Source organism: Pagrus major, chromosome 10 (assembly GCF_040436345.1).
Source record: "Pagrus major chromosome 10, Pma_NU_1.0".
NCBI lineage: Eukaryota > Metazoa > Chordata > Actinopteri > Spariformes > Sparidae > Pagrus > Pagrus major.
Window position 1 is genome coordinate 7,411,363 of NC_133224.1, and position 22,522 is coordinate 7,433,884.

The 22,522-nt window shown below is 41.4% G+C and overlaps 2 protein-coding genes across 6 annotated transcripts in view; both read right to left on the reverse strand.

Moving 5' to 3' along the window:
• Positions 1-731: 731 nt before the first annotated feature.
• LOC141003778 (uncharacterized) lies at positions 732-5,581 on the reverse strand. Its single transcript, XM_073475240.1, has 7 exons — positions 5,521-5,581; positions 4,208-4,262; positions 3,302-3,429; positions 2,761-3,045; positions 1,807-2,061; positions 1,504-1,649; positions 732-1,389 (listed from the first exon to the last, which is right to left on the reverse strand). Exons 1-7 carry the CDS (start codon positions 5,579-5,581, stop codon positions 1,024-1,026), a joined length of 1,296 nt encoding a protein of 431 aa, XP_073331341.1. The 3' UTR covers positions 732-1,023.
• A 1,027-nt stretch (positions 5,582-6,608) lies between these two features.
• kcnj10a (potassium inwardly rectifying channel subfamily J member 10a) overlaps positions 6,609-22,522 on the reverse strand; it is a 31,258-nt gene continuing 15,344 nt past the window's right edge. For 4 of the 5 annotated variants that reach the window (XM_073475430.1, XM_073475427.1, XM_073475428.1 and 1 more), the window contains 5 exons: positions 15,143-15,535; positions 13,746-13,957; positions 13,263-13,394; positions 12,730-12,907; positions 6,609-9,056 (listed from right to left, as the gene is read on the reverse strand). In XM_073475430.1, the coding sequence (XP_073331531.1) occupies positions 8,647-9,056; positions 12,730-12,907; positions 13,263-13,394; positions 13,746-13,957; positions 15,143-15,527 (1,317 nt within the window). In that variant the 5' untranslated portion in view covers positions 15,528-15,535 and the 3' untranslated portion in view covers positions 6,609-8,646. Of the gene's footprint in view, positions 9,057-12,729; positions 12,908-13,262; positions 13,395-13,745; positions 13,958-15,142; positions 15,681-22,522 lie in introns of those variants that run through there. The other variant, XM_073475432.1, reaches the window with a different exon arrangement.

Here is a 22,522-nt window from a genome sequence, read left to right on the forward strand (position 1 = left end):
ATATTCAAACACTGTGCTGTTGTTTTAGTTAAAGCTGGGTGCTGCAGGTTTTTCAACGCTCTTTCTTAGAAGAGCATTACCATAAAATAGTGACACTGAATAAATAGATATTAAGTTGAAGACTGACTTGTCGGCTGGATAGAAAGTTGTTAATGAGTCAATCAAACAATAAAACGTGTGGGAAAACAGATTCACTGCAGGGAGTGCAATACTGTATCTCCTCTTCCAGCTCTATATACAAAGTTTACTATTCGAACACATGTTGACCAATGACTGTAGGAATCCTCTTCTGTATATTTAACTTATGAAAATACAATTTGATACAAATTATTTGTGAGAAAGTATAAACTCTAATTTTTCAGCTGGTAGTCTGTAGCTTACTGTCGCCACTGACGCACTGATGCCCCTTTTCGACCAAACTGAACCAAGTGCTGGTTCTGGTCTGGTACTAGTGCGGGTTCGAAGTTTGGTTCAACCTGTGAACCTTTTAACCACCGGTTTTCCTTTTTCCACAGGCATGAGAGCCACCGTCGAGTCACATCATTCAGTCAATGTATATGTCTCCAATTTCCCAGCATTGCTAAGAACAACTGTGGCGGACTACATCGACTCTTTACAAGTGTTGCTCCTGGCTTTCGGCACATTTTGTACTTTTTACTTCCCTCAAATTTGATATTTTAGTTTCTAGTTTTACTTTGCAGATCACATACTGTATCACAGCCAAAGAAGTGCATTTTTAATCAATTTATTTTATCTGCAAACAAAAAAACAACAAAAAAATACACTGATTTCGATAATCAGAAAAATGCTAAATATTGGACCTGATAATTTGCACAAGGCTCACCATCTCTCTTGCAAGAATACAAATACAACACCAAAACACACACAACAATAACTGCATAATCTGTAAGCATGTGTCCTCCAGTTTACAGTAAACATTGCCTGAATGTCCGTATCAGCATGCTCGCTTTGCAACAGGCTTCTCTCACTTGTCCTGTTCACCTCTTTTGCTTCTTGTTTGAACTATTGGTTGTGCTGCGACTTCAGATGTTTTGGCTTTTGCAACACACTGTACACTGTGTCAATTTGCACAGGCTGCCTTGCCTCATCCAGTGGAACAGACTGCGAAGCCGATCCCTCTCGGACCTCCATGCTGTCACTGTTTGCACCAGAGGCAGTCGCTTTCGGCGCCTGTAAATAGCTGTAGACAGTATCTACGGTCTGACTACGCTCTGTTGGGCTGATGGATGGGCTGCTGGTCGGCCCGGCATCTACGTTTTCATAAGAGGCCTCAGCGCCACTGGAAGAAGAGGAAGAGACTCTGGCTACAGGTTGTGGCTGCGCCTCCACTGCCTCGTTTGATATTAGCAGAACAGGAGATGTCTGTGCCTGGAAATAAATAAAATTTAAAAGGAGTACACCTCCCACCATCAAATTCAACTTTACATTCTCAAAATGATATCACAAAGTTGAATTGAATATTACTAATCAACATTGGCTTACCTGATGGCGTTTATATCCTGTTGAAAAGTGCACTATAGCCAAACAGACAATACATGCAAAGACACACATACACACTATAAAAACTATTACTATCCACAAGGATGGTTGTGGTGTCTCTTCTGGTTTAGGACTATATCTATCAAAGCCTGCAAAGAAATGAAGAAACATTTTAGCAGACAATAATCACAACTGGATTTTTAAAATGATTACGTCATGGCCAAAAATGACCAAAAGTACAGAAATTAATATGTAATTACAATATTGGAATATAAGTTTTGCTTAAAAACATCACACTATACTTACATGCTGTCTGTGTGCTTTCAGAAGCATTGCTTGTGCTAACATGGTTGCTGACACTGCAGACAATAGATCTGTTCTGAGGAGTAATGGTGATGTTAATGTTCCCGAAGGATCTCTGATATGGTCTGCAACTGTCTTCATCACAGACAGACCACATCCAATTATCCTGGACGGAGCAGTTGACTGTGATGTTGCAGAATCCAGCAGACTGGTTGGAGTGCATTGCTGACATCCTGATCACAGGTCTGGAAACACTGTCTGCAACACCCAAGCAGATCATTTAGATTAAAGGCATTTGATAATTTAGCACCCTCTAGTGGCAACTACTAGGACTCACAGCATCAACAACACATTTCAAAGGCCTCAGATATATTGTACCCAGCTTCCTGTTCAATACAAGTGCACATAATTCATAACTACATGAAGTGTGCATTTGTCTCCACTATATCTGCATGTATAACTGCATTGAGTTTGGTATTTTTTTTTATACGTACTGCAGCCTATAAAGCCTATGTCAGCAGCCAGCTGTAAGCACACCAAAGTTACATGAGGGTCAGAGCCTCATTCTTTATCAAACATTTAAAAACATCAAACTCTTAAAACTGACATCATGGGTAACTGAAAGAGCTGAAACAAGAGGAGAAATACATGAAATACTAACATGAACATGAATAGGGACTACCAATTTACTTAGATTTTTATGTGACCTTTACTTTACTGGACTGAAGAACATGGTTGAAGTCACAATGAAAAAAGTATATCCATTTAAAGGGGAAGATTAGCTTAATTACAGGTCATATGTTCATTTCAGCAGCCTTAAAGATGGTCTTCAGATAAACACTGGAAGGTAAAGAAACTCTGTATTGCTCGGAAACCCATAGCAATCTTAAATAATTAAATCTACAGGGCAAGAAGACAAAAACACAAACTACAGACAAAGAAACATATAGAACTTACCTTCAACTGTTAGCATGTGGGTCGTCGTTGATTGCTTATCTAGACTATTGATAAATATTATTTCGTAGATGCCACTGTCCATCTCATTGACGTTGTTGATACACAAGGATATGTCACTCGGATTATATTCCATTCTGTCTTTGTTGGTTTTGACTTTTTTATTAAGAACAATAAGGTGCTTATTAAAAGTCCACATAACATCTTGCGATGAATTCCCAAATCGTAGACAAAATGAGCTGTTTTTCAGGCGGTAGTGCCTCGTTGGTGAGTCCTCCGCTGTAATGCCTGGTAGGAAAAAAATCCATTCTATAAATTAAGGAAGATACATTACAACATATTACATGTTACATCAGCAATAATGTGACTACAAGTATCCTTTGATATGTCATAAACATGGATGTAAACTAAAACAATCAAATAAGTTTTGACCACTTCCAACTAAACGTATGAAGCGTAATATAAATAGTTACAAAAACTGATGAACTGGTTCTGAAAATTCATAAAAACATGCAAATGACAATACAGTTTGTGTTCATCTTACCCGCAATAATCCAACAACTCAGAAGAAGGAGCATTGTCAATCCGCGCAGATTTTTGCATGTAATGTAACTGAATCTGAACTTGTTGACAGGAAACAAAGTTGTACATGTATTTGATGGGTGCGGCAACCTGTGAATATAGCAATGCAATGAGAGCAGATGCAAGATATTGTAATCAACAGGGCAGGAAATAGCAGACAGTGCAGCTGTGACTTTCTAAAAAAAAAAAAAACAGGTTCCAATGAAACAAAGCTAACAGGTAATTTGTTTAAATTCATTTGAGTGAAACCCCCACAGGCTCCAAATCCCCAAACTGACGTCGTTATGTCCCTTATTCACCTCATTTTAGAGACAATGTATCAGATAAACCAGACTTTGTGTCTACTTTTTGACTAATGAGCACAAAACCAAAATGCTTCCATGCAATACTTCTCAGATGTTTAGTGTCTTTGTTAAATGGCTGGCGTAGCTGATTTTGGATAGATTATTACTTGACTACAGTCTTTCTCCTGCAATTTTATCGTCGCTCTCCTTTACTATAAAAAGAAGAAGCTGAGATTTTACTCATTTGTTTTAATCATTCCTACTCTCTGCCTGTGTATGTGCTTATATGTGAACATGGGTTGTTGTAAGCCTGTCGGTTACCTGTGGGTTTGAGTTGGGTGTTCGAAATGTGCTGTGAATAACAAACAACGTGACTGTGGGGGTTTCTTGTGGTTGATGCAGGAAACAGAGCAGGTTTTCACAGCTGCTCATTGTCAGCCCTGCACTCAGACAGGCAGGGAAATTTGTTTTGCATCTAAAGACATATTCCAAAGTACAAATAGTCATTTCCAAACTGCATTATAAATACCTACAATTTACTGTAAGGGAATTAGCTATGTGTGACATTATGAGTCAGAAATTACCTGCAGAGGGCATCATCACCAGGGGATTTTGAATTCATGGAAACTACAGCCAGACCTTAAAGCAAAAAAAAGTACCATGGTTATGATTAAATGGGGATGACTGGTGAATTTTGCATATAACATGTTCATGTACTATCATGGGGAGTTGCCAAAGTACTGGACACTGTAGTAAAATGCACTAATACAAAAACATCTAAAAAAAAAAAAAAAAAGCAAATGACTTTTAAATGCATGTTTTTTTTCTGACATGAGAACCGTGATGTTACAAAACACACACTGACGCACATTACATGAGGCGACTGATGGTAAAGACAACTTTAAAATAGTACTGTTTCATAAGTAAAGACACTGGTGAGTGCTGACTGCAGATCTCACCCAGGAAGTAACATTTGATTTGACAGCTCATGAAAATAACTACCTATAAAAAACAAACACAGCACTGCACTTAGCTAAGTTACACATGAAGTGGGCACGTATGCAGCCAAGACAAGAGAAAGATAAGAGTTTACTTAGTTATATTTCAATCCCAGAGAGAGCTTATAAGGAGGAAATGGGTGTTGCAGACAGCAGCAGAGGCTGAAATCTCCGTGTTGCCAACTTAGCGACTAATCTAGCGACTTTTTCTGGTATTATTGGAGACTTTTGGAGACTCTGACGTGAAAGCAAGTATCGTTCTTACTCTTCTCAACGAGCTGCAGTCCCTCCCAGCTGCAGTCGGAGCTGCAGTCCCTCCCAGCTGCAGTCGGAGCAGGAGACGCTCACCTCTCCGCGTCCAGGATGCAAATGAATCGCGCATGCGCAAAGACGCCGCCGGCTGATCCCGCCCTGGCTTACAGTCGGGGTGTAAATATAAAGTTTTCTTTGTCTAAAATAAGTTCATTTTAAGTTGTAAACATATTAAAAGCTGTTTTTTACTCACTTGTTGTCTCTCCCACGACGTTATTCCTCTCTCCTGCAGCCGTCCATTACAAGTACGTGCACATGGCTAATCATGCAAATTAGGTGATGACTTCATTTAGCGACTTCTTCAGAAGACCCTTGAAGCTTTACCTGTCGCCTCCACCTCTACCTGGCATTAAATCCAAACTCACACACACGAGTCCATCACTCATTTACATGGCTTAGTAGTCACAGAAGCTAGCTAACTCGAAGCAACTGGCTAAGCTAAGCAGTTAGCATCGTAACTCGCGCTAGCTTGAGGGCTAGCAGCTACAAATTTTCACTTGCTTACTCGCAGACTTCGGTAAAATACAGACACCAAGCACTAACCACAAGCGAAACTACTCACCTCAGGCGTGTGTTGTCATTCCTACCTGCTGCTGTTATTTTTTTGCTGCGTTTCTCGAACACCCTCCGACCTCCGGGAGCCGCCATTTTCTCTTCCTGGTTCGCATCTGCCCGCCCTTCACCTAATGTCGGTCACAGCAGCCGTCACTATAGCGACCGATAGTTCAAATTAAAGGTGTAACCTGTGTTTCTTATTTATAGCCTAATATTCACCAATAATAACTCTAACTGGATTATTATTTGAGTCTCTCATTTTATGTCTATGAAAATAGGTTTTTATAAAAATCATCTCTTGCCTGTTTTACTTAACTTTATTTAAAAAAAACAACAACAACAGCAAATCACTCCATTTATTAATTTACAGAAATGTACCTATGCACATGTTAGCATTGAAGGTGTTATTTGTACAATATGTAAGAGGTTGCTCTTTGCTAGCTGGAGCGGGAGCGTGCCTATGTTCCCACAGCCTTATGTTCCCACAGCCCTATGTTCCCACAGCCCTATGTTCCCACCCTAACCACTTCCCCTTCCCTAAAGCTAATCCCCACCCCTAACTTCACCTTCGCTAACCCCTAACCCTTCCCTTTCTCTAACCCTAATCCTAAAGCCTCTTCCCCTTCCCTAACCCAAGATTCTTAGAAATGTGGGAACAAAGGGCTGTGGGACCATTGGGCTGTGGGAACAAAGGGATGACCCCGCTGGAGCTATCTACCGTTAGCGAAATAGCTCATGGCTCGGACAGCCCAGGAGTCGAAACTACAGGAAGCTATGAGACAATCGAGACAGGATGGGCTGGGGCTAACTGGTTAGCGCGCTAACTTCAGTAAACAGCTTATCGATGCAATGCAACTGCTTTACCTTTTAGCTCGTAGGCCAGTGGCTCACTTAGCATTCAGCTAACATTAAGCTACTGTTATTAGCTAAATGCTAGCTACTGCGACTTTAAACTGGCATTTTTAGCTTAAGGCTAGCTTGGTTAACACTGGATAAAAAGGCACCAATATAGTGTTAATATGGAAATTACTGCTCCTTTCAATGAAATTATTGCAATTAAAGGCTCAATAATATAAAAATATATTAAACATTTTGTTTAATGGAAACACAGACAGACATGTTGTAAATAATTCATTTATTAAAAGAGCCACTTAAAAAGTGCTTACTTAAAAAGTTAGACCGATGAGCTTTGAGTATCATGATCAATATAAAGTAGGCTGTACAGTATAAAAAAAGCAGAACCACTCACCAGACAGTGAAACTGAAACACATTGAACGTTCTCAAAGGGCTCGTCTGGAGCAGATAAAGATTTGATTTGAACAGTGGCACTTAATCTCAAAGTTATTATCAAGATCACAAATTTATAACAAATCTTCAGGTATATCATATATTACATTTTTAATAGCATGCTTTGGTGGCCATTCAAACAAAAAAGCCTTAAAATAAAGAAAAAGGTTCAATCTATCTCTATCTTTATATATATAAATATATATCTTGATCTTTGATGTATTCCTGATTAATTCTTAAAATTCAAATGTTGTATTTTTTTCAACATTAACATTAAGGAGCTTAACTCGTCCCTTTGAACATGTACCATAATTTGATTTAATTTTGATGCGTCTGTCGCCATTTCTATCGAGAGTAAACTACAAAAATGTATTTTTAGCCAAATGTACTTATCTAATACACACAGGCAGGTGATTAAACACACATTGGCAGAATCCACAGGTACCTTCATTACCACCATATAAAAAAAAGAAATTACAGCAGTATAAAGTTGAGTGGTCTGTACTTTACAGATATAACATTGTGCATTAAGAACAATTAATATGGTATATTTAAAATGTGTGTCAAATGTCAGTATATATAGAAATGAAGAATGTAGGAAAAATATGTTTATACACTGTACAGAGGTACATTGACACACACACACACATACTGTACATGAAATTTAAGGCAGTTCACAAAAAAGTTCATACAAACAGTATTATCACATTCACAAAATTACCCATTTTCAAGCATCACAAGCCCCAAACATAACTACAAGATTTAATCATGTATTACAGTGCATTAAAGTTAGTTCAGTTATTCCCCTTGTGTGTGAAATGCCACTTTTCCTTCAAGTTAAAGTGCTTTTAGTAATATTACTAAAGATATTTACGCCAGTAAACGAGAAAAAAACATTCATATCAGACACCACAATATTTTCAGGTGCAGCACGTAACGAGGTTGTTAGAAACTATTGGGTACATACAATATGATACATTCCTTTAAAATCCTTTGTTAAAAAAATAATATGGTTCCAGTATTTTCGCCACCTGTTGCAGGAATTTTATTAATTAAAAAAGGAAAAAAAACAGTACTCTGATTCAGTGATTAACACGTCAGACCTTCAAGTACACTGCAAAAATCCTCTCGTCAAGTTATTTTGCCTGTAACTGGGTTCTTATTTTCATAAAATAGGGGGGGAAAGTATGGTGAGAGTATTTTAACCTGTTTCCAATAGTTATCAGCATTTTCTATTTTCTGAAATCAGGTTTTAACACACATACTAAGACAAAGTGAGTATGGAAAGAAACTGAGTTATAAACAGTTGTGTATTATGAAACATGATATTTCATTTTCAATTTGTTGTGACACACCAACACGAGACACTCGTTTATCGAAAATTCTTCACGCATGTTGATTTTTACTGGAAACAGGTGAAGTTATTTCTGGCACCCTTGACTGAATTACGTATACTGGGAATTACCTGACGGATGCTGATTTTTGCAGTGTTGAGTGTCCTCCAGTTATTAAACCAAGTCCTTTCCAAAAAATACAAATGAATATAAGTATAGAAAATGGATGACTTGATTTGGTGCTGTACATTTGTACATGTTGAGTTTGTAACTTGCTCTCTTCGAAGGTTGGTTGCAGGCACAGTTATCTTCAGTGTGTCCTCTACAGACTTGTGGTTACAGTAGCATCTTGGCAGTGTGTCTGCGTGTGGTTAAGGGGCCAAGGTGTTCAACTTTCCACAGTACATATATGAATATTGTGAGTGTTTCATGTACAAGTGAGGGAGATGTTTTATGTGAGTGACTGTTGAGCAGCTTTACCATATCTCAGTTTCACATCAACTTTCCAAAACCGCTTCCTGTTTCTCTGTCTTCCCTCACACATTACTAATACGCACACTCAGCGGGCTGCTATCTCTGACGCGCCCCCTTTCTCGCCCCTTCTCTTCCCCCCTGTAGGTCTCTTCCAGTCGCATCTTCTCTGGATCCTTCCCATCCTCCTTGCCACCCTGGTAACGGGATGCCTGTGATGGCGGGCTCGGTGGCAGGGACTGCTTGAAGAGGGGTGGGGTTTTGGTTTTGGCCACTTTGTCAAAGAAGGCGAAATCGGCCACATATTTTCCTGAGGGAGACAGGGAGACGACGGGGGGAAACTCGTAGCCCCACAGGATCTCATCTGGAAGGTAGGATGTTCGGACCTGGCAGGTAGCAGAGGTCGGCTCGACCGTGGCGCTCATGATCACCAGCAGCTCAAAGTCAGCCAGCTCCGGGTCTGTCCAGCCACCGCCTGGAGGACAGAGGAGACTTTAGGTCAAACAGCAAACCAAGAAAACAACAACCTGAAAGTAGAGGAATTAAAAACCGGCCACTTGAGTGCAGCATAATAAGCTGAAAACACATGTATGAGCCTATTTAAGCATCTAGCCAACATATAACAACACTTTCATTCATTTTAAGTCATTTGATTGCAGCCTGACAAATTCAAGCCCAATATTCACTCGACTGAAGGATTTATCTGGCTATTTAGCTACAGTATTCTCCACTGTGTTCACCAGCTAGATGCTGTATTTGCTGATCGATGATGGAAAGATAGAGTACAGTAGGTTTTTAGAGCTTTTCCATTGAAACAGCTGGCTTGTACAGTTGGAAACAGGGTTGATGAGACCTCAGTTGGGCAGAAAACCACAACAGTGACCTAAAATAAACTAAAATGCTCCACAGAGCTGAGTGGAACCAATCATGCAAGACACATCGCTAGAAACACACTGCCAGCAAAACCATTGTTTTCCAATGGTTCAGTGTGCCTGGCGGACGCTCCTCTTCTCTCCAGCATAAGTTCCCATTAGTTACACATGATGGCCCGAATGCGCTGTCCAAAAGGTGCTTTTCCAAGCTAAAGCGACTGCACCTGTAGCGACGAGTCATGTTGTCTTTGGGTTTGAATTGTTGTATTCAGCCTGCACTTTATTTTAGCGGTAAAAGATTGCATGTCCAGGTCACAGACTGACTCATTCAGTCAAATATGTGTGTAAGGCAAGATGCACAAAAACACGCACACACACAAAAACACACACACATCCTGAAATTTCCAAAACATAAAAACTCCCCACTTACACACAGCTTCCAAGAACACAGCTCTCACACACAAAACACACACATTCAAACACTTCAGGAACTCATGCATGAAATGTGAATACTCACAGTAAAGCTGCAACATCAATGTTGTATATATATTTTTAAAACACACGCAGAATATACTTTCATTCATTCATTAACACCACAACCCCAACAACACAAAGGACACATGCACTGAAACAAGCACACACCTGCATCAACAGGCCTCACTCAGAATGCAGACTCTGTCATCTGTCTAAACAGTCCTTACCCTAACCCAGACCCAGTAACGCTCCCACCAGGGAAAAAAACACCACGTTTCGCAACCGCTTGTACACACTGCAACCAACTTGGTTGAGGGATTCTCGATATTGGCCTACAATGGGCGGTGCAAAGGCCTCATCTACATTCATGAAGTAATCTAATAAAGCATGGCTCTCAGGATGGCGATGTCCATCTATTGGTTGGTCGGTCAGTCCTCCAATTCGGTCTAAAATATCTTTACAACTATTGCATGGATTGCCATGAAATTTTGCACGGACATTCAATGTTCACGTGCGATGAATTCTGATGACTTCTGATGCCCATAGAACCACCAGGAGCTGAATTATCCCAGAAACTATTGGAAGGATTGCCACGAAGTTTGTAGGACATTCCCGGTCCCCCTCAGGACTACTTGTAACATCTATGATGATCCACCTAATTTTCATGTAGCACCGCCATCAGGTCAAAATCTCAATTGTCAAGTATTGTGGTTTATGACCAGATATGTGAAACCCTGATGACATTTCAACCATCTGTCTTATATACGTCATGTTTTATGCTAATTAGCTAAAGTTAGCATGATAACATAAAACCAAATTGTCAGGATGACTAATAATTATTGAGACCTTTCTTGTCTGCCACAAACCTCTAACCACTAACTCTCCTGTTGTTTCAGTCTCTGCCATCACCTGTTCCTGTGAAACATTTATAAACCTGTTTCTCACCTCCCACCTTCCGCAAACCAACAAGCATTTTCTTTGTCATCGGTTTCGAGTTCAGTTCAATAGAAAATAAAGCCTCTGAATGAGTCATAGATGGTGTTTCTCACAGTGTGCACACAGAGTTTGCGGGCTACAGTGGTACATATATATCTGCATGGTTAGGTGGCATGTGCTCGTATTCAAGCTCAGTGGTTTCAGGTCAGTTCCCTCTTCCGTAGACCATCTCCACAGTGTCCTGCCCTCCTGATTCAGTGACTCATATCACACAACGTCGACAAGATTCACACACTGTTGCACTAGAAACCAGTCAATGTTCCTATGAGAGCTGTTCCCAACTGAAGGTCCCATTCATTAAGTACATGTTGAGAACATAAAGACAGCTTTGCAGGGAGCTCGAAAGCTCTATTCAGAGACGCAGTAAGCACAGAAGTGTGCTCAGCCGTGAGTATTATCATGTATGTCCAGCTATTTAAAATGTCCCATCCAAGCAGTCAACCATCCATCCATGATCTAGATGTAATTATCCTGTACAGAATTACAAGGAGCTGTTATCCCAGTTCACATCGGACTGCCAGACAGGTCGCCAGTCTGTCAGCAGGGCTAACACTCAATTTGACTCATGAAGGAGAATCAACAACACCAATAATTTTTTTTTTTTTACCTTTTTTTTACCTTTTTTTGTTGGTCTACCATTTTTGCCAATACTAACAATAAGCAAGATAGATACCAAACCCTCACTAATAGGTGTTTCACGACCCATCCAAGACGGTCATCAGTTTTTAGGTGATAATATTGGTGTTTTTTTCTGGACCATGATAGTTAATGTTGCTTCAGAACCATCACTGCAACTGACCAATAGTGTTTTGTAATGTCCCAGATTTTGTGTTTTAACCAGCCCAGATTTTCTACTCTTTACAGTGGAAGCGTCCGAGGAAACTCACAGACCAAAGGCATGCGTTGTTAATCACTCAGAAGACGCTACTAAGCCAATCAAATCTGTGTATTGGCTTAAGAATTGTGACTCGAGTCAGAAACACGCACAGAGCAGACGAGACTAATGGCCTACTGCCTATACGTAACCCATTCAGCCGTGAAAGCTTGCACCAGAAGTGGATTTTGTCGCACTTTGTCGTCATAAATTGAAATGAAGGTCAAGGAGCAACATTAATTATGATGTTCCAGAAACACCGCCAACACAATGACATCAGATAACAGATAACTCACTTGCACACACTGACACAGATCTGCAGTCTCTTTCTAGTTCTATGTATGACTGCTTTAAGGTATCGTTTCCTGGATTCATGACAGGAAAAACCCCAGATGAAGTAATGCGAGGAAGCCGGCGACAGAACTTGGCAACTGTTACAGTTGGTACTTAGAAAGGGATTACTGTATAACTATGTACTGTAGTACTATGGACGATGCTATGTGTAAGGAAAGGAAAGGAAAACATAATAACAAATCAAAAAATCATGTCACGTGAGACCATGGAAAGAAATGAAAGAAGCCGTCTACAGTAGATGAGTATAAATAACACAGCGATCACAGGTCCTTTGAGGCTTTCAGTGCTGAGAGCTCTGTGCTGCTGTAAGTGGATCTGTGCGGGCTTCGTGTCAGCACCCCGGACTGTACGGCATTGTGCTCTAATGAGGGGTGTCTCTGGCCATCTCTCTCACACACATTCCAGCCAGAGAAACCCTCTCCTCCAGTGCCAAACCAGCCCAACTGTGCAGCACATGACCGTAAATACCAACACACCTACATGTACAAACATAGTTATTCCAACAATGTGCGTACAGTTGTTCTCAAGCTGTGATTTCAAATCAAGACACTGACTGTTTCTCGAGAGCCGTGATCTACCTTTTGCCGCCCAGGCCCTGAGGGGGCTGTTTTCGTCAATGATGTGGTAGAAAGTCAGGGGGATGATGAGGAAGGGGCTGTCGCTGGACGTGTCCACCTGGAAAGGCACATTGCGCTGGTCCAGCCGCACCGTCTCGCCCTCCTTCGTCAGGGACGTCTGAAGCAACTTCCCCGTCACCTGGGAGCCAAGATGGAGTCAGTAAATGCAGCCAAGAGGTTGCAGAAGGCATCCTGTAACCAAAAGGCCTCAGGTTTAATACCTGCAATGGCCGGTGTCTTCATTAAAGTCGACTGAGATGACTATTGACTGATGCTCAGTCACTGAATGTGTCATTGACTGTATTTCTCACCAGATAGATCATTACAGTTGAGCGAGCATTCAAAGAGCTTGAAAGGGTTTGATCAACAGGATGTGACTCATAACACAAAAACATTTACCAGCAGACTACAGTGCTTGCTTGTACTTGATTATACAGCATTTTAAAAGTGCTTTTAATTCTCATTTCCCCAACAGAATTGAATGCGCACAGTACCTGGCAACCTAACAGCAGGCTTTTGCGCATGTTGGCCACTCGGATCATGAGGCAGGGCCGACCCTCGTGATTTGACACGACCGCGTGTTGACTAAACTTCACTGTCTCGCCTCTCTTCTTGGGACGAGCGACCTACGAGAGGAGGAAAACATGTCACAGTCTATATAATGATTCCTGTTACTACATACTGGATACTTTCTAAGTTTAAGACGTGCACCTGAATGCACCACGAAGTCCCTCTGACAATGTCAAACCCCAACAGTAAAGGAGAGAAGCATCAATAGATTTAAGGAGATAAACCAAATCACAGCAGGACTCGACATAGTTTCTGCCAGATGGAAAACATGCCCATATTTGGAGCTTGGCAGACTCTAAGACATATTCTTATAACCACATTAGAGATTGTGCATCCCCACTTTAATCCAAAATTTTCAATTTATGAGCCTCTATCTGTCGGATTTTAGAGGTTTCCCCCACTGGTACCTTAGCGAGGAAGGTTCCCGTGATAAAGATCTCCATCACCATGGTGATGACCAGCTGAAAGATGAGCAGGACAATGGCGGCAGGACACTCCTCGGTGATGCACCGGAAGCCGTAGCCAATTGTGGTCTGAGACTCAAGAGAGAAGAGGAAGGCTCCTGTCAGGGTCTTCACCTCCATCACACATGGGGTATGGTTGGAGGGGGGGTCGAATTCTGGAGAACGGAGGGGAAGAAAAGCAGATCTTTGGTTCGAGGACGTAAACAAATTACCAAGGAACATTTTGTTCCCCCTCTCAGTGTCCTGCCAGGTCTTTCTCATGCTCTTTGTGTGACGAGAATTAGTATTCCTGTGTGTCTTCATTGTGTAGTCATTCACAAAAAAGTGCTTGTACTTCATGGTGTTCAAAAGCCAGCAGACATTGGTAAAGGCTTTTTTTTCTTTTTTTTTTTGTCATTGCATGATTTCAGCTTGCGCCCTCAAAGATCTTTGCTAACTCAATTAAAATCTGTTCACAGCATAAAATATTTTCTTCAGCTCGTGGAAAACTTACAAAATCCAAGAGAAACAATTTGGTTCATGGCCTCCAGGCCTTATGCAACATCTGGTTTATCTAACAGTTATTAAGGTATTTTATTACTCCCTCTGAATTGTTTATGTATGTGGTTAAAACAACAATATAAAGACTTTTAAATGACTATATATATCTGTGGGATGGCTGATAAGGTTTATGATCAATACCAGTTATTCATATCTTTCCTTCTGTATTAGTTTTCCTCTTTTTGGTCAACAGTTGTCCTTGAAAGAGCAGATTGCCATTACAAGGCGTCTCACGTACTTTTAAAGATTGTTCAGCAGAAGAGTCTCCAGCCATGCTGGCAGCTCTGCAAGGCTGCACTTGAATAGAGCTCTGGGCTAAATGCTTACATCAGCATGCTTACATGCTCACAATGGCCATGCTAACATGCTCATGCAAAGTAGTTTTATCATCATCGTCTTTTTTACCATGTAAAATCAATATTACTGCTGCTGTTGGGGCATTTCATGAGGATCTCTGATCTAATTTATTAATTTTCTTATTGTGAAAACATGACATCGATGTTTGTGATGGTTACAGGATGTCATTACCATCAAGGGCAAGAGGGTTTCCTGCTTTTCCTTGTGAATTGCTGTCCTTTCTCCTCTCCTCTGACATTGCACTGTAAAGTGACTTTACTTTAAAAAAGTCAGGAAACCAATCACCTCAGAATTACCAAGTAAAGTAGACCATATAAATTCAAGTTGTACGAGCTAAAAAGTTTTAACAACTTAAAATTATAAGTCTACTTTTCTTGATTTTTTTTAAGTTAAGTCAGATTTTTGTCAGGTTTTACAGTGCATCCACGCTTCCTCCTTCTTACCCAGCAGATCTCCATGCACCATTGCCACCAGGTACCAAAGCACTCCAAACACGAACCAGGTCCCAGCAAAGGTGGCAGAGAACAGGAAGAACTTGTAGCGCCATTGCATGTCCAGGAACGTCGTCCAGAGGTCACGGAGGTACAGCGCCCCTCGTCCGCTTACGTGCTCGATGCGTACATTGCTCCGTCCATCTTTGGAGAGGACGCGCCGCCTCCGACGCAGAGCACTGGGCCCTCCAGCTCCCGCTCCTCCTCCACCTGCAACAGCACCTCCAGCCCCCCCAGTGGAGCCCAGCAGGGGCTTGGTGATATCGGTCTGCGTCTGGGAGTGGCATACTTTCTGAGGGGAGGAGCCCTCAGAGGAGGGTGGAGTGGCTGAGGTCATGGCTGGTGCTACAGGGGGTCGGAGACAGAAAGAGGAGACAACAGGAGGTGAGGAGAAGAAGAAGAGTGGGTTGTCTGGACAGTAAGATCAAGTGAACAGCAGGTGAGTCCATATGAAAAGGTGCAGGATGTGTGAAAAACATAAAAGAGAGAACATTTCATCACCGCATGAATGAGAAAAATGACAGAGTGGAACATTTGGGAGGAGAGGAAGAAGAAGCAGAAGAAGAAAAAGAAGAAGAAGGGGATTAAAGGCACATTTTTACAACTGGACAGTGTTGTGGCTGTCCACGGTGGTCCATTTAAGCCCCTTTTCCCCCTTTCACTGGAGGCAGCTGGCTTTGTCAAAATAAAAGCCTCCTTTCAGCATGAAGGCACAGCTGCTCTTTCACATTAAAAGCTTGAACGTGCAGGCACATTCACGTGTTGGTTGCACAAGGCGGCTACTGAATCGAGATGAGGAGACACTGGTGGCTGTTACTCCACATGACGAAGATTAAGAAAATGATGTCTTTAAATTTGAGTCAAGGATGCTGAGATATTCTACTGGACCACCCTCTTTTAATTTGCTGAAAGCTGTTTTTATACTCTACCCTTCAATGCCTGTCTTTACTTGAATAGAGACCTCAATTATGTGGCATTTGCACCAGATGTGACTGTTATGTCTGTTAGATCTACTTTTTCACAAGTTGTCAGCTGTAGGAAACTGTAGAGAAAAGCCAGTGAGCACTCCTGTCCATTGACTTTTGCGTACTCTTGGTACCACATAGAGTCGCGCAAAGCAAGGGTCATAAAGAAATGATTTTCCTGGTTTAGTGTGGAAAAAACATGAGCTCCGACCTCAGCTACATCCAACACCTTTGGGATGAACTGCAACGCCGATTGCAAGCAAGGCCTTATCACCCGGCATCAGTGGCCGATGGTCTTTGAAGGCACAATAGGAGCAAATCACTGCAGCCAGGTTTCTAAATCTTGTGGGAAGCCTTCCTTGGAGAGGGGTGCTACTGAAAACACTGGACTTTCACTCAGGATCTCGTGTGTAACTGTAAGTCAAAGCTGACTATTTTGAACCGACTTATATTTACCCAAACCATGATGTTTTCCTAAACCTAACCAAGTAGTTTTGGTGCCTAAACCTAACCAAACTACAACACATATGGGGTTTTTACATACACATGTGCTGGCCCAGCTTATCTCAGTTTGACTCGGCACAATAACCCAGTATTTGTATGAGCAAATGCATTTGTCTTGAGCCGTCCAAGGATCAGCTGTAAAGGCTCTTCCTCCCCGCAGTACCATCGAAGAACCACTGCTAACAAAGCTCAGCACATTTGATGATAAACTAGTTTAATTTCCTAGAAATTCTTCACAATAAAAGTCCCCTGTTGCTAAGTTATTTAAAAGCTTTTACTACTTCAGAGAGCGTCCATTCTGGGCGTAGATCGGCTCAACACGGTGCGGTTAAACTTGTAACTAACTAAACTTATTGACTAAACAATTAACGAATTCATGAAAATAATCAGATTAGTCAATGATGACAACAATCAATAGTTGCGGCCCTGTTATTAATCAAACATGTTATGGCTGACTTGAATGAGGTCATTCACTCGAGCTAAGTGCTTCTTGTCATTTAACACGTGCCGAGTGAATGCGTGTCAGATGATAATGGGATGAGATGGATCAGTGTCTGAGTGTCTGAGGGTCTCAAAGGGTCAGGAGTATATTGACATAATGAGACGCCAGCCCACCCTCGAGTGCCACGGACACTTATTGTCACTGTTTGAGTCGTTCCCTGTCCACTCTGTAGAGTTTTTTTACCCTCATCTGGGCTGCAGTTTCTCTTTCTCCGCATCCTTTTTCTTTCCTTCTCCCTTGATCTCACTCGCTGTTTACTAAATGGCCCTTTTGTCTCAAACTGCCTCTGCTTTCCGGAGCGAACACAACAAAACCAAAAAACACGACAACACAAACAAAAGCCCGAGAACCAAGACGATCTGATACGCTCTGTCCTTTCCTGTCCTTTCTGACCCTTCTCTCTCCTCTCTCTCTCTCCACGCTGGAGCTCACACTGAGTGAATGAATAGAGATCTGTGTTGATGTCTGTGCTCTGAATACTAAGATATGGAGGGGAGAGAGGGGAGGGAGGCGGGGTCAAGAGGAGGCCCATGTGATTGGCCGTGTCCATCTCCAGCTGAACTCTGAACCCTGCGGAGCTCCTGCCTACACATACAGTAAACACACACTCGTGTATCGGACATATAGACCTTTTGAACAGTTCGAACGCAAAACAATACCATTTATTGTGCAAAGGAATGTTTGGTTTGCAAAGCGAGGAGCTCACACATGACATGTAGCAGCTAAGCGATGCACGTATGTTGATTTATTCGTTCACTTTTTACAGGTCAAGGCGGTCGTTATTCTATATTTTTCTTATTATCCAGCTCTAAATGCTTTCCAACTTCCCAATCCTGTCTCTGGCCAAAGTGTATTTGTTCCGATTGAAGATTGTTTAGTATCAAAAGAGATTTTTCTGGCTACTGAGGGGCGGCAAGACGTAAAAACAATACTGACATATTATCAACTTATAAAGCAAACTTGTGGCCTATTTAGGTATCCAGCAGACACATTAGCATCTTTTTATTCATGTTTCCGGCCACCACAATCCAATATTTATTATTTACGCTTGTGTCTTATTACACATTGTCATTTAATCCACTGTTTATGTAAAAAAATATTGGTTAATGCAGATTTTAAAACAGATCAAATACTCATTTGCTGGCACTATTTTCAGGTGCAAATTAATACAGATTTGGTGCAAACGTTAATATTTCTGTCAGGAGGATTGATATGTGGGATTGTGCCGAGGTTTATCGTTATGAAGGAACATGTCATCCTGTGCAAAAACACAGAATATCACTGCTCTTATCCTTTAAGAGTAACGACAGTAAGCAGTCTTGTGACGGTACATAGAAGTTATATTAGAGCCAAAACAGTAGTGGTGGATCAGCCTCGCTGACAGTAACACTGATTTATTTCCCTCTCTTGTGAAATGACTTTTCCCACTCGTTTGGCGACCACACTCAAGGTTAGGATCTCTTCCTCTCCGTCCGGCTCTCCATCCCGCTCCTTCCCTCTGTCCTGTAGCGCACAAGAATCCTTTGTTTTCGAGGAGATGAAAGGGACAAAAGCCACCATTGAAAAATACGACTGGGTGAGCGAGTGAGTGAAAGAGGGAGCAACTTAGACGGGGAGAGGAGAGCGGTACGGAGCGTCAAAGTGTGTGTGTTTGTATGCGTGGTGTGTGTGTGTGTGTGTGCGTTTGATCGTGTGTGAGTATGCAGTGCTTGACATTGTGAAGGGGGCAGAAGAGAGAGAATAATTGGTTTCGGGTGACAAAAGGAGTGAAAGAGGAAGAGGTTGAGAAACGGGTGATGAAGGAGCGAGAGGAAGGGGTATGTGGAGCGAAGGTGGAGGAAATAGATCTGTGACAAAAGACGGTCATTAGTATTCCAGAGGAGAGAGTAATCCCTTCCACATAGTGCCCCTGTCCAGTGTCCACAGCCATAAAGAAGCCCCAGCAGCCAGTACACTGCACTGAAAAGACTCAATGCAACACAACTTGAATGGCTGTGACCACTGTCCACACCACAGCAGCCCCGCACCGGACTCAAAGGACTGTCTAAACATCAACACAGGCCGTGCCAAGAAGGCATCTTGCTCAGCCAACACAAGTCGCTAAAACCCCAAACTTACCGGAGCCAAACTAAGCACTGCACATCGACATACAAATGAGCTGCTGTTGTGTCAGTGTCTCTTTATGCATACAGTGAACGATTTCAGACAAATCCATTAAGAGAGAGCCTCCTTGTCTCACTATTGCTGGCTAACGTATATAAAAAAAAGTCGTGGTCCTGGTCGGATCAGACAGCTGACCGTATATTTCTAAAAGTTAGTAACACACGTCCACGTTTAAGAAATACAAAGACTGACTTTTCAAGACCAAAAGTGAACAACTGCGTTTTACATAAGCACTTACATTTAGGAGGAAAGTCATCGCTGCACTGATTACATTATAATATAGTCAGACGTTGAGGTGTCAGTATGCTTCAACAAGATGTTTGTTGAATGGTCAAACAGCATCTGACAGCAGAGGTGCCACCTGCTCATCAGGAGCAATTTGGGGTTCAGTCATCTTTCTCAAGGACGCTACAACATACAGGAGGGGGATTCGAACCAGCGACCTTTCGATTATTTGACGACACAGTCTACCTCCAGTTCAGCCGACGTTCCAACTCCTGAAAGCTTCAAACGTTGATGCTCTACCTACCCCTCTAGCGTCGGTTTTGGATGCTATACGTTATAAGTTATACGTTATGCACAATGTCAATCTAGACTTTCAAAATAAAGCTTGTTAACAAAAACTACACATATTATGTCATATTAGTTATTATATGAGTTTTCGGGCTGTTGTTAAGCTTGTCAAATGGTGATGGTGTGGTTGGCGTTAGGCTGAAAAACTAGGTTAGGTTTAGAAAAAAAGAAAATACGTAAGAGATGGAGCTCATGTAAAATCCACAAGTTATGTCATTTATGTATATTAACTACTTGACCCATTCAATCAACCCAACCAACCCCTCATCTCAGACATTTCTGACTCTATACTACAGCACGAGAGGGGCACTTCAAGAAGTGATACTAAAGGGTACTTACAGCGTCAAACTTAGAAGCGTGGGGTCGAGCACAGACTAAACAGCGGACAAACAACTTCATGTTTGCATCAGAGAAGTGTTTAAAAACTGCACGCTGTTATCCCCATTTGTATGATCATCACATCTCTCCATGACAGCAGATTTTTTCCATTGCGTCTGAGTGTGGCTGTCTGGAAAGCTGTAATCACCTCTGCCCTCAGATGTGGTTGATGACACATCAAACAAAGGAGTTCTTTTCAAGCATACTGACACCTTTAGATTCAAACATGCTTATAAAACGTGATTTACTAATTAATCCCTAATGATATGCATTAAGAGCTTTAACATTTACCCCATCAGCTGTTGGCATCTTGTGTTTTTTGACACCTTCAGGAGTCTTGAGAGTGCTTTATCATGAAAATATTTACATTAAACGTTAGCAGTACAGTGAATTCGGGAGGTCGTGTCAAATAAAAACAGAATGCAATCATTTGCAAACCAACTGTAACGAAACAAAAATCACTGTGCCCCACATCCTTGTGACTCAAATCAACTCAAGTCACTATTTTGATGGATGAGACGGAAAATAACTGACTTGAGGCTCAACTCAAGAATCAAATTAAAGACTTTGTGATGTGACTGTGCTCATTTTATATTTTCAGAAGCGATATTTTTTGATTGAGAAAGCTTTTACGAACAAATTCAATCCATTGTTCTACTTATTGGACAGGCTGGATAAACTGACTCACAACATCATTGTTTGAAATGTACTAATACCTTTTGTTTTTTTCTTTTCAGAGACATTACTGCAGGGTTAGGGTCACTTGCCTAAACTATAAGGACTCTGGTTGACATGAGTCGTGTGTCTGTCATGTAGTGATATCCTTTACACAATCGCGTCTTTCACAAAGTGGTGAACCTCATCTCATCCTCCAGCCAAATCATGTTAGTATCACCTGTTACCAATTAACCTGTTTACCTGTGGAATGATCCAAACAGGTGTTTTTGGAGCATTTCTCAGTCTTTTGCTGCTCCTGACACAACTTGTTCATAATGTGTTGCTCCCATCAGGTTCAGAATAAGCATATATTAACAGAAATCTATGAAGTCAATGAATTGAAACAGTGAATATATTGTCTCTTGTACTGTTTTCCAATTGTTTACATGTCATAAAGAATAATCATTTCATGTTCTACACAGCAATGTTGGAATTGGGGTCGTAGCCACTGCAACTTCAGTGTAACACTTCCCCGAACCGCTCGCCTCCACTTCCTCGGCCCAGAATTAGAAACAGAAGAGTTACGACATTGACCTAAATCAAACAATGGAGAGCAGCGCTTGGCCACTATAGGCTGTAATTTAGGACTGACTTTTACCATCTTCTTCCGAGTGTGTTGTAGCCAAATGTCCGTCTCCCTGACTGTAAATCTGACTGCCTGCTGCTGTTGTGGTGCTGATGAGGACTGGTTTCCTCAACACCATCCCACCTGTTCTTTCCGGTGTGTCATATACAAGTCCTTCAATATCTTCCGCTACTCTGAGTACTGTCCTACAACCTGTTTTGTTCAGCTTCTTCATGCATAGCTGCATATGTTTGTTCCTCTGTTTTGCATCCAAATATTCGACTCACACCTTCTTGTACACCGGCAAAATCTGCCAATGCAACAAGTGAAAATTGTCCTATATCTCACTTAAATGCTACTTTCTTACACTACTACTTACATTAAAGGTGCACTCTGTAGTTTTGGGGAGGAGATTTTCATTTGCTGATTTTTTATGCCTAAACAAACTAAACAAACAAACTCTCTTTGTTTTCATGACTGAATAAACTGAATAAACAAACTGACCTTAAAGGACTGTCATACTGATTCACTTTGTTTATATGTGGCGGACCCTGCCACCTTTCTAGCTTCAAACAGTGTTCTGGGGACCTTGTTATCCTCAGAGAACAGCTTGTTTATTCAGTTATGTTTGTAATATTAGACAAACTATATTTATGGGTAACCACTCAGGACAGGTGCAGGATGTTGAGATCTTAACTTGTTTTTAAATGATCTCTAAGTAGAAAACTTTACTCCATCCAGTACAGTATTAGATATTGAAGTATTTTATTCAGTCAGATGCAGTGGCACAGATTTCATATTGCAACTTTCTCTGTTGTTACACACTTATAATCTAACTAATATCTATCTGCACTGTAAACACAACACATGCAGCGAGACAGAGCACCTGTTTATTCCTCAAATTACAGTCCTTATAAAGGACCTACTACATATCGTAAGCACAAAGCCAAAAACAAGTGAATATT

What these genes read in the sequence shown, in the direction of transcription:
- LOC141003778 (XM_073475240.1), bottom strand. Translation starts at nt 5,581, where the DNA reads ATGGCGGCTCCCGGAGGTCGGAGGGTGTTCGAGAAACGCAGCAAAAAA. An exon ending in GGTGATGATGCCCTCTGCAG is followed by an intron (nt 3,430 to 4,207) that starts GTAATTTCTGAC and finishes CTATATTCACAG; the next exon opens with GTTGCCGCACCCATCAAATA. An exon ending in CCACATGCTAACAGTTGAAG is followed by an intron (nt 2,062 to 2,760) that starts GTAAGTTCTATA and finishes TGGGTGTTGCAG; the next exon opens with ACAGTGTTTCCAGACCTGTG.